General features: G+C 32.9%; 1 protein-coding gene across 1 annotated transcript in view; it reads right to left on the reverse strand.

Moving 5' to 3' along the window:
* LOC131065978 (probable LRR receptor-like serine/threonine-protein kinase At1g07650) overlaps nt 1-13,569 on the reverse strand; it is a 107,351-nt gene that overhangs the window by 48,818 nt on the left and 44,964 nt on the right. The window contains exon 12 of the mRNA XM_058000625.2: nt 5,634-5,717. Coding sequence (XP_057856608.1) covers nt 5,634-5,717 — 84 coding nt within the window. The remainder of the gene's footprint in view (nt 1-5,633; nt 5,718-13,569) is intronic.

The raw sequence follows: 13,569 nt of genomic DNA on the forward strand, positions 1-13,569 counted from the left end.
ATGTAACTAAAACAACTAAGCTACGAGAGAAATTCAAGGATTGTGGCATTGAGAAGAAGAGTGCATAGTTGGTTTATAATTTGTTAGACAAGCTTCCATCAAAGTACGCATCCTTTGTCTCTACCTTCCAAACCCATTAGTTGACTTCAGGTACTTCATTCACTACATCATTTGATGCATTCATAAAAACTATTGATGCTTGAGCAAACAAAGTCGATCAAGATGGGGATTATCAAGTCTTCAAAGTTCAAAGCATTGGTGGCTAATCAATGGAATCAAAGGAATCAAGAAAAAGGCAAGAACCAAAAGCATTCTAAGCCAAAGCCACTACAAGATAGAGTGAAATCATCCTCTCCACAACAAAGCAATACTTCATCTTCTTTCAGGAAGGGAAATACACCTAAGGAGAAGCCAACTTGTTCATATTGCAAGAAAGTTTATCATCATGAGCATCATTTCCACTCAAAAAAAATTGATGAGTTGACAAACATCATTAAGAATAACAACATCAATTTGCTATGTGTCTACAAGAAGAAGGATCCATCTCCTTCCACTTCCTCACAATCAAAAGGAAAAGGGAAAGCATTTATGGCAACAACAGGTTCTTTATAGCAGTGGATACTTCAATTGGGTGTCTCTCATCACATGGGTTCTACAAGGGAGTAGTTTTCCTCATTGGAGCCATCCAAGGTACCTCACATTTTCATTGGTGATGATACACAAGTGGAAGTTGAAGGGGAGGGCTTGGTTGACATAGATGATGGAACATTTGAGAATGTTCTCTATGTTCCTAACTTGACCACCAACCTTCTTTTAATCTACCAAATCACCCACTATGGAAATGAAAATAAAGTTGATTTTACACCTAATTTAGTTGTGGTCAAAGAACTTGAGAATGGTTCCTTGGTAGTGATGGGACAAGCCAATCACAACACATGAAATTATTCATTCTCTCACTGCTTGCCTCATTCTCCCTCTATTTCCTTTCTCACTCATTCAAATTCAGAAAGTAATCTATGGCATGAGTGGTTTGGACATCTCAATTATCCCTATCTTCAACAACTAATCTCTAAGGACATGGTCACAAGTCTATGTCAAGTCATCTTTTTTGATTGTGTATGTTCAGGGTGTTCCCATAGGGGCTTCACTGGCTAGGCAATATTATATCATGTGCATTCATATTGGGGGGTTTAATATCCCAAAAATGAGGGTATAATATATTTCCTATCAGTGAAAATAGGGGGCTTTTTAATTTGAGCTATGAAAAAATACAGTATTTGGTGAAAATAGGGAGGCTTTTAATTTAGGCTATGAATTAGGAGGTGGTGATAAAAAGGAGTTTAGGGAAATATTTATTGAAAATAGGGGGGTTCTTTAGTATGCCATGAAAACATGTGCTATAACATAGGTTCACTAAGTGAATCCCTCATGGGTGTTCCATGGGAAAGCATCCCAAAGAGAAGTTTGATAAAGGGAAGACTTAGAGTGCTTTGGAAGTTCTTCATTTGGTTCATAGTGATGTAGTAGGCCCATTTTCATTGCCATAATTTAGCAAGGCATGATGTGTTCTCACCTTCATTAATGATTACTCCCGTTTCACTTGGGTCTACTTTCTTGTTCACAAGAGTGAAGTGTTTGACATCTTTCTAGCCTGCAAGGCTCATGTTGAGAAGCAATATGGGAAGATAGTCAAGATTCTCCTCATAGACAATGGAAGGAAATATGTGAACAATAGACTTGAGGAATTTTGTACTCTTGAGGGATTTGATCTTCAGCACTTAGTTTCCTACACTCCACAATAGAATGGTGTTGCAAAAAGGACGAATAGAACCTTTAAGGTGATAGCTAGCTACATGATTCATGCTCATTCTCTTGGTCCATGTTTTTGGGTAGAAGCTATTAGTTGTGCCGCACACATCCAAAATTGGGTTCCCCATAAATTTTTAAAGGGTATGACTCCTTTTGAGGCTTGGTGTAATAGAAAACTAATTGTGAGACACTTCAAGGTCTTTGGGTTTCTAGCATGGGCTCGCATTCCTCCATAGAAGTACAAGACATTGGAACCTTAGAGTAGGCCTTGCATATTTTTTAGATATCCTAAGGGTGTTAAGGCATATAGAATTATGGATCTAGAGACACATGGGGTATTCATTGAGAGGAGTGTTCACTTTGAGGAAAGCTCTCCTAGCTTGGTCTCTCATGCTTCTTTTCTTTCCACCATAGTGAAAAGTGATGATAGTGACTCAGATGATGATTCCACCTCAACTCTGACTTGTAGGCTCACACCTTCGCAAGGTCCACTTGAAGTTGAGGAAGCTCACCTTTCATCTCCTACAAGACCTCACTTGGATCAATAGACTCTTGAGTCAGTGGAATCTCTTGTTGGGGATCCTTCATATACTTGAAGGACTCAGTCACAACATCAAGATCTTCCACATGCTTACATTAATTTAGCTTTCAATCCACAATCCTTTAAGGAATCTTTAGGGGTTCCTTCATGGGATTAAATAATGGAGGAAGAAAGTAATTTTTTGATGAGGAATAACACATGGGATTTAGTTCCTCTATTTAAGGGGAGAAAGACGGTTTGATGTAAGTGGGTCTATCAGACTGAGTTTGCAATGGATGGTAGTGCAGATAAGTATAAATCTCATCTTGTTGCAAAAGGTTTCTTACAGGTTCCCGGTGTTGATTATATTGAGACCTTTGCACCCATAGCTAAGATGAACTACATTCACTTGACACTTGCTATTGTCATGGCTCATGGTTGGGTTGTACATCAAATGGATGTTAAGAGTTCATTTCTTCATGAGGATCTATAAGAGGAGATTTATTGGAGCAGCTGTATCAATTCATTCAGGATTCTTATTTGGTTTGTAGATTGAGGAAGTCTATCTATGTCCTAAAGCAAGCCTATAGGGCTTGGTATGCCAAGATGGATTCCTTTATTCTCTCCATAGGATTCATTAGGTGTCATTTAGATCTAAATGTTTACATTTTGCAACATGATGACTCTCATTTGCTACAGAGATTTTTTATGATTGACTTGGGCCTTTTGCACTACTCTCTTGGGATTATTCTTTCTCATCCCAAGTATGCTCTTGATCTTCTCACACGGTTCCACATGGCTGATTGTAAGCCTGCGTTGACTCCCTTTGTCTCATGAGTCAAGCTTGAGGCTAAGTGTTTCACTCCACTTGTTGATGCAATATTGTATCGTTAGCTTGTTGGGAGTCTCATCTACTTGACTCACACATGCTCTGATGTTTCCTTTTTGGTTGGCATGGTTTCACTCTTTATTTAGGAACCACATGAGCTTTATTGAAAAGCTGCCAAATGCATCTTTCACTACATACAGGGTACACATCACTTTGGGATTCACTATGTAGTAGTCACATGACTCACCTTCGTTGGTTACACAGACTCTAATTGGGCTTGTGATCTTGATTATTGTAGGTCCACTTGAGGCTACATCTTTCATCTTAATTGGTTTCGACCCCATTTGTTGGTAGAGGAATAAGCAACATGCTATTGCTCTTTCTTTGACTAAGGCTGAGTATCGGGGGGTTGTTAATGCAACTACTGAGGCTATTTGGCTTCATAATATTCTATCAAAGTTTTGTTTCACCACTTCATGGCCTACAAGCCTTCATTACAATAATTAGAGTTCCCTTAAGATCTCAAAGAACTCAGTTCACCATTAGATGATGAAACACATTGAGATCCTAATGCACTACATCAAGGAGCTAATACAAGACAAGGTCATTGATTTGTAGTGTTGTCCTATGGTAGGGTAGGTTGCAAAGTATCATCACCAAACATTTGACTTGGAATGTTGGTGATAGCAAGAAGGCAAAATTATGGAGAGATTCAAGGAATGGGAAAATTGCTATTGAGTCTCTAATTGATAACAAGGATTGGATCAGCATAGTAGAAAATAGAATAGGATTTTATGTTGTGGATTATTTGAAGCCAAACATGTAAGGAAACACAAGAACTCAATGATGTCATATCAAGGAACTTGTACCACTGGATAATATCAGGCCCATTCTTACAAAGATCTTCTCGAAGAGTAGAAAAAAAGATGAGATTATATGGTGTGCTTCTCAAACAAGGTATTATAAGGTTAATTTGGGGTATGCAATGCAACATTAATCTTTGTAATACTCAGAATGGCCAACAAAGCTCTTTTGGCACAAAAGTGTCCTCCCACATGCAGGTACCTTCTTGTGGATTGTACTTCACAAATGCATACTCACTGGAGATTTCCTAAAAATAATAGTTGTAGAGGAACCAAATTTCTGTCCCATGTGCAAATCAGAGGAGGAATATATGAACCATTTGCTATACCGGTGTCCTATGACTTCATATTGTTGGGAATGGTTTATATCTTCAATTGGGCGGTGCATGGTTGGGAATTAGTCATTAAGTGATTTCCTTCACAGTTGACCTACTGGTGGTGCCCATTCTTCTTGGGGTGATATTTGGATTGGTTTTACCCTCCATTATGGTCTAACAATTATGGAAAGAAAGGAGCCACATATTTTTTTTTGTGATCAAAATATTTTGGCAGAATCCATCATTTCCAAAATTAAAGATGTCATCTATGAGGTGGTGAATGGGAAGATCTCTAATAAGAAGATTCAGTACTATTAATAACAAGACAAACAAATGCAGGATAATTGGATGCAACTCAAGACTGGACAATCAGTATAACTGGAAAATTGAAGAATAGGGAAGATTCTCAGTGGATGGTACCACATGAAGGGAAATGTAAGATGAATTTTGATGGAGGTGGAAAGAGGAAACCCTAGGATGGTAGGCTATGGATGTATTATTTGAAACAGGGAAGGTCAATGCATTGTGGCTGCTCGTAAAAGTATTGGTATCACCTCAAATAATGAGGTGAAATTTGTGGCAATTGACAGGGACCGAGGCTATGGAATATAGAATCACTAATTTAGAGATTGAAAGAGATTCACAATTGAAAATTATTGCTATAACCAAGGGTCAAATTAAAAATTAGAAATTGAAGTGGATTCCTAAGATTAATCACAGTCTTAATAAATTATCCTCTTTTAATTTGACACATGTTTTCAGGGAAGCTAATAGAGTAGCTGACTATCTTGCAAGTGAGAGAATGGACAACGTAGAGGCAAACATAATACTACATCCCCCTAACATTGGGCATTATCTGAAGGATTATGTATTTTATTCATTAACAATAATATTTGTTTATAATCTTTTAACACTCATTTTCAATGCTTAAATATTTATTTATATCTTTATCTCTCTATCCTTCTATCACAGTGAGACATTATCATCTCTGCTTTTATTTTTCGCAAGAACTTGACACGTTGCATCCTTTCTTCTATACTAAAATTATATATCACCATTTGATAATATTCTGTTCTTATAAATATTTTTTTTATCGTAATAACTAACATATCAAAAATTGATCTAGTTGATTTTTTTAATGCTAAATATATTAATTCTTTCATTAGTTAGACAATAACTATTGTGATTCCAGTGTAATTTAAACTAAATAAAAACAATAATATTTTTCTATAAATAACACTTTTTATTATTATTAATTTATTATAGAATACAATAGATAAAAACTTTATACTTACAAATATTCAATCTTTTGATGCTTATTTGCTGTATTTTCTAATGCCTTTGGAATAGATCCCGTCAAATTATTGAAGCTCAAATCCCTGAATAATGAAAATGAATTTAATTAGTAAATTAAAAAGGGACTTCTATCGCATGAATTTTTATTGGCTAAGTTATAATTATAGATAGCATATGAATAGCTAATCCAATTAAACATAATAACGCATTGCTAAATTGCAAGCATATAAAAAATAAATTTATTGCTCTTCCTAATTATATATGTTTCTTCTAACTATTTATTATTGAATTTGTTTTCTTTTCTGAAAGGTAAGTACTTCAATGGTAAAATAAAATATTTATGTATTACATATTTCTATTATTAGGCAACATTTCTAATAATTTAAAGGTAACCTATCAAATCTTCAAGAAGAATATAAGTTTTTGAGAAATTTTTAATTAAATATTTTTATTAAAATGTATAGAATGAATTCATTGGCTAGAAAAAGAAAATACTAGATACAATATATTTGAAGTAGGATTTTTCTTATGCTTTTTACAATTTTTATTATATTTCTTTAATTCAAACGATAGCTTCCTTAACAACATCATTCAATAAATTCAATTAATATGTATAAACTAAATTATTATATGATTTGGGGTTCTTCCTATATGTTAGTTAAGTGGTGGTGTTGTTATTGTGACTGCCAAGGTTCAAACCTTCATTGGGCCATTTTAATCATAAGGCTTGTGTCTTCGCTGATCCAAAAAATAAATTGAGTCAAGAAGGATGAGCATGAGGTGGTACAACTATTGAAGCTTACACATTATTATTTAAATACCAATAGACATGATAATACACTAAATTTTGGTAAAATTTCATATCCATTAGAGTAATTTACTCTAATATACAAGTTTCGATACAAGTGCCAAAACAACATAAAAATTCATCTTTATGAAGCATTTCTTTAAGATTCAAAAACAAATTTATGAGTCAAGCGTGGTGAGCTTGAGGTGGTGATCGCAAGCTCACCCAAAAAAAATTATGAGTGAAGATGGGTGAATTTGAGGTGATACAACTATAGAAGCTTACGCATTATTTTTCGAATACCAATAGACATGATAATACACTAAATTTTGGTAAAATTTCATATCCATCATTTTTAGAGTAGTTTACTTGATTATGCAAGTTTAGATACAAGCGCCAAAACAACATAAATATTCATCTTTATGAAGCATTTATTTAAAAAAAGAATATCCATTTTCAAATTGGATGTCTAATTTTTTCAAAAATATATATATTATTTTATAAATAAATATTTTTTAATGGTAATATTTCCTCTAAAAAAATACCTCAAGGGCATTGCAATTAGGATAGGAAGTCCCAGAACTATAATTTGCTTTCTTCAATGTAAAAAGATGTAAAAATACACTTCTTGTGCTAATATATGACATATGATATTATATATCTACACAAATTAAAATGGTCATATATTTACAAGAAAATAAACACTATAATAGTAGTAACTTATATGAGAAAAATAATTTCAAGGAAAATATATACTCTAAACAACAACAATTTATTACTTAATACATACAATACACATGCATGATCATAGAATTCATAGGAGCTTCTTCTACATGATATATATAGTAATTATGGAGATATAATTTTACCTATAAACTTATTAGGAAAACTCCATCTCAAGAACCTTAAAATAACATGGCATTGGGAGTGTTTGACAGAATAGATAGATGGCATTGAGAGGTTAGGGAAAATGGTTGGTGATTGAAAAAATTGCATTGAATTAGAGTACATTTATCTTCATAGATAACTCTAGTTGTACCAATTACTATCCAAGTAAAATTGTGATCAATGTCCAATTTGTTGAACACTACTAGAAGTAGAGAGGTGGAGGGTGAATCAACATATACAAATTTTTTATCACATTAGCCAAGACATTCATCCAAACATTTATGCATAAAATTTACTACCAAAACACCAAAAACATCAACATAAGAACACCAAGTTTTTTACATGGAAAACCCAAACTAGGAAAAACCATAGTGAGAAGCTAACACACAATATATATATATATATATATATCAATAGTTTACAATGAATATGGCTTCCTACCAAAGAGCTCACTGCTCTGAACTTGCAAATTGATGCACACAACCTTAAGCAAGATATAATATCAAGACATGCTCTGCTAAAGATCAATTCTTTAGGGCAAGATACAAACTACTATTTAGATACAATATAGATAATAAATTGAATTGTATACAATATAGCATATGTCTGAATGTGGATACCAATTCACAATTTGTACTCATCTGTCTACCCTACACAACCACCAAACCTTAGATCTACTTTGCATTTCCTTTATATCATTATACCACACTCCTTTTTATTCATCATCATGTATCACATCTCATGCATAAACACTCTACCTAATATATATGAATATAATCAAAATAAATTTGTTAGGTTGGGCAAAAGAAAAGTAACATGTATATAGAATCGACCCAAAAATATATCATCTCGAGGGTAAAGAAGATGTGTGATTATTCACACCAAGTTGTCACACCTTCCAATCATCATCAAAAATATTTGCATGCAACCGTTTAAACCAATATACATAAGCTGGTACAAACTGATCTACTTAATACAAAATATCTTAATCTGGACCCAAAAATAGAATAATTGGCCCTTCGTAAAAGAAGTACACCACCTTAAGAATTGTAACATCATCTTAAGCATATTCAATACAAACATACATTCTGAAACATACCATAGTTCACTAGAGAAAACATCAAAGATAACAAAATCACTTCTGGACTAGGTTAGGAACACCAAACTTTTGGAAACACACCAAAACATCGTCCCATAACCTTTGATCAACACCATGTGAATATGAAATCAATCTTGTAGCAATATATCATAAAAATAAACATTCAAACCAACAACCAAATACACCATATTTCTACTGAACATATACATATATCTGGGTAACCATCAACAACTGAATCATACAAATTGACATCGGTTTGACATCAATGACAACAATGATATTCACATGTGCAACAATCTCCCCCTTTGTCATTGATGGAAAAATAAAAAACTTCCTCAAGCAATATTTCTCCGTAGCAATATTTATTCCCCTTTGACAACAATAACAAAGGGAAACTTCTCAAACTAGAAAAGAAAATATACTAAGCAAAAATTGCAACTCTCCCTAACAAGAATCTCCTTAAAGAAAAGAAAAGAAGAATACTTTTCAAACATTTCTAGGCCAAATATCCTTATTTCTTCAATCCAACAAAAGAAGATTTCCATTAACAAATAGTGGTAAATAGAATTCTTCTCTAACACTCACAATCAATACATAAATTCACTACATCATCAAAGACATCGGTATCAACCACACACCACTCAACTTTCTCTGCATCAGCCAATAGTCTGAGAAAGTAGAAAATTATAATTCCATGGAATCATTAAGTCCATAAAACAAATTCACACATTTTGCTCTCTATTTCCATCGAAATGAGAATTAAGAATTAAATTTTTGAGCCTTGGATCTCATTGCATTATGAGAATTCTTGTAAATATTGAAAGTCTAGGCTAACTCTGTAATTTGATACTCAATGGAGTCTATTTCATCTTTAAATTGTTTTGTATCCATAGGAAACCTTAAGAAATACCTATACAACTATGTTTCATTCTCCATCATTTTCCCGAAATTAATCAAGTTCAACTTAAGATCATGATGTGTCTTTATTCACTTTTCTGTCATTTTCTTTGCCACATTTCCTTCAAGGTAGGTTCACTAGAATTATTGTCATCCCCAACAACTATATCCATATGCTAAATTAAAAACTCTATTAATACTTTTGTAAGAACATAAACAACATTTATGGGAACAAGATTGTTCTAGAGAAAATACGTTACACAAGCCTATTCAATACTATCTTGATCATAAGAGGGAATAGTGAGATAAAACTTACCAACTAGTTTTAAGACATCTGGTCTCCTAAGCATCTTAAGAACTTTATTTTCATTAAAATAACATTCCTTTTAAGAAGTAGGGGAAGAAATCACTAGTACATTGACTTTTTCTAGTTTTTCATCATCACTCTCAACAAAAACAGCCTCTACAAATTCCTTTGGTACACATTTAGCTTTTGAAAAAGAAGAAGCACAAGATTATGTGGATGATTTCCTTTCTTTCTTTCCTTTCAACACATTTCCAATTTTTTTGGGTCTCTTTCCAACACTTTTTCTCATTATCTCATCATATGTTCCAAATCTTTCTTAATTCATATCTTTTGGCATTTTAAGAGTTATTTCCACAATACTCATGCATTCATTTTTAAAGACTTCATAAGGAATCTTATCCACCCATGAAGTCCTTGGAATAATAGCATCAATGAAACAAGTATCTTTGTCAATAAAGAAGGTAATAGCATCCTTGTACCATTCAACAACTTTCAAAGGGATCCAATTCCTCACTACCATTTTTATCAAAATATTCATGAAGAAATTGCAACAAGTAGTATCACAATCATTCAAATTATCCAAATGTTCCTTAACTTGAGCTCTAACAAAAAACATCTCTTCTTCATACAACATTATTTAATCTAGGCAATGCAATAAGAAAATAAAATACCAAGCACACAATGAGTGATCCATACTGAAAATGGTAAAATTCATTTTTCATTAGTTTGAGGTTATCCAATGACTATTGCCTCAACAATTCGTATAGATCATAGACAACATTTTCCTTTACCATTTTATAGGCCACATATACCACAATTGAAGAAGGCAATCCTTCATGATTATTGCAATACACCTTGTATGAAAGTCCCATAATTGCATACCTAACAAGTCATCAATACTATCAACCTGAAGGTCTCTCTCATTAGACGCAATGACATTTAATCTATTCACCTCATTATTCTTTATATACTTCAAAGAAGGCATGATTCCAATCAAGCATAAACTAGTTAAATCCCTTAGGGTTTCTTTTGAAATCAAATATATAGTTGATCCAACCATAAATAGTCTTCATGAATTCTTCTTAGCACTATCTTAATTATTTATTCATCATTAAACATGGGAAAATTACTCCAAGAATCCAAACCCTTATGCCCTAAAATAGTATACTCTACCTTAAGTCTATGTGTACCATCTACTAGATGAATCTTCTAAAAATTATTAAGCTTGTTGTGATCACACTCTTCCAAAGAAACATGAATGTAGTTGAAAATATCTTGTTTACATACCACTTTGTTAGGAGAAAAAGAAAATGTAGCAACAGGATCGCTTATGGCTGAAATAAACAATCAAAACTCAGAACTAGGTCTTACCTCACTATTGACATTGATAATTATAGGATTTTCCATTTGAAAATATCAAAACAAGATAATACCTTTGATTGATCTTCTTCACTTCTCTTTGCACTCTACAACTCTTCAATTGTATTTGCACAAATGAATTCCAAATAAGCAATATACTATATACCTAAAGTCACCAAAAAAGTTCTAAACCATCAAACTTTCTTAGAATCCACCAAAAATGTCTTTCACTCTTCTACCACGTTGAGATAAACTCGGCACCAAACCAAGAGGGGACAAAAGATATGCGTTAATATTTTCCCTTAGACACAGTTGTCTGAACTAGTTACCAGAAGAAGGGTCTACACCCACAGAAGGTACATATCCATCCTCAATATTTTCTTTAGTCTTATCATTTGATTTATTCACCCACTTTGTCTTCATCTTCTCTCTTTCTTCATTGATATTAATTCTCTTTTCTAGATCATTATATTTCTCAATTCTATTTCTGCAATGTCTCGCAATGTGTCCCATTCTATTTGTAAATTGTAGCATATTGGACCTTTCTAAGGTTTATTAACATTCATTCTACTATTTCCTAATCTCCAATTTATTTTGCAATCAATATCCTTGTGCCCATAGGTCTTGCAAGTATAAAAAGTTCAATTGAAAGATTTAACACGTCTACTGAATTTCAAATTTTCATCTTTGTTCTAGCCAATCCTACTTTTGCACTCACTTGCCTTATGATCAATTTTTTAGAGTAATGATATCTTCCATCAAAACATTGATTTCTAATTGGACTTCTACATTCACCAGCTCTATGCCCAAATTGATTACATTAAAAATAGTTACTAATTAAGGATAAATACCTAGTAGGCATACAAAAATGTCTTTAGACATTTCTAGAATTTCTAAAGCTTTGGTCTAGAATGAAGTTTTTTTAATTCTTGCTAGATTTTTCATTTATCTTGTCTTTTCCTTTGTCCTTTTTCAAGAACATTCACCTTTTGTAAAGCCGAATCCACTCTTACCTTTATTATAAACTCTAAGAATTGAGAACAACATATAACACTTCACCACCACCTTTTGTGTTTTAATCCATTATCAATCTAATCCTTTGTAGATCTTAGCTCCAATTTCTTCTTCAAGCCTTGAGCATTCTCTAGCCTTCTCATCAAGATTTGTTTCAAATTCATCAATGACCTTCTTTCCTTTATTAGACTTCTCAAAAAATAAATTTTCTTAACTCCCTTTTTATGTTTTTCTCCGCTATAATCCAGGTATACCAATGTAGATCTCAATTCACCTTCCATATCAGCAATGTCATCCACACCATTCCAATCATTTGAATCCATGTCATCCATATCATTAAATTCTTTTTCAAACATAATGCTCAAAAATCCAAAATATACCTCAATGGTTAAGTTATCTCTTCAAGAACCAATTCTTGAATACTAATTGTTGAACACTACCGAAAGCTTAGAGGGGGGGTTGTGAATCGACATAGAAAGAAACTTGATCATATTAACCAAAACATTAATTCAAACATTTAAGCATAAAAATAAACCATCAAAATACCAAAAGCATCAACACAAGAACACCAATATTTTTACGTGGAAAACCTAAATTGGGATAAAACCATGGTGTAAAGATAACTCAAAATATATATATATATATATAGTTTACAATGATTCTGGAAGCCTTCCAAAGAGATCATTGATCCAAAATTTCAAACTAAGGCACACAACCTTAGGCAAGATACAAAATTGGTACTTGGTCTACTGAAGATTACTTCTTTAGTGCAAGATATAAATTGATATTAAGATACAATATAAAAAATAGATTGAAGTGTATATACACCACTTTAAGAATAGTAACGTCATTGGAAACATATATGATACAAGCATACATTCTAGAACATAACATAGTTCACTAGAGAAGACACCAAAGATAATAGAATCACTTCCAAACCAGGCAAGGAAAACCAAACTTATGAAAACACACTAAATCATCATCCCATATCCTCTTATCCATGCCACATGAATATGCAATCAATCTTGTAGCAATATATCATAAAAAAATGCATTTGGATCAACAACTTGATACACCATACTTCCACTAAACATATACATATATGGATCACCAACAACAATCGGATCATACAGACTAACCTCAGTTTGACATTAATGACATTCATATGTGCAACACACATAAATTGTGATCCATTCTTGGTTTTCCCCTTAATAAGATATATTTGCAGTTGCTTTCATATTTACGCATGAAGTCTCACTTGAATGTCAAGTGGAAGTGAAAATTCAATGAAAATTATGGACTAACTCTTTGCTCAAATTTGGAAATGAGGAATTAATGAAAAAATACCAATTAATGGATTGGAGGATTTTACACTGCAAGTTACCTATTGGTGTTAGGTTGAAGTGTATGATGGTCCATCTTGTTAGTGGTTTGTTTTGCCATAAAAGTGAAGATATGAGGCACATTTTTTAAGGATGTCAACATGTCAAGAAATTATGAAACTCTATTTTTTATTACTTGCTTGCTATATTTTATCATATTCTTAATTGGAAAGAAGCCTTACTTAGAATTTTCCTTAACAAT

The sequence above is a fragment of the Cryptomeria japonica genome, chromosome 2, assembly GCF_030272615.1.
Source record: "Cryptomeria japonica chromosome 2, Sugi_1.0, whole genome shotgun sequence".
Lineage (NCBI taxonomy): Eukaryota > Viridiplantae > Streptophyta > Pinopsida > Cupressales > Cupressaceae > Cryptomeria > Cryptomeria japonica.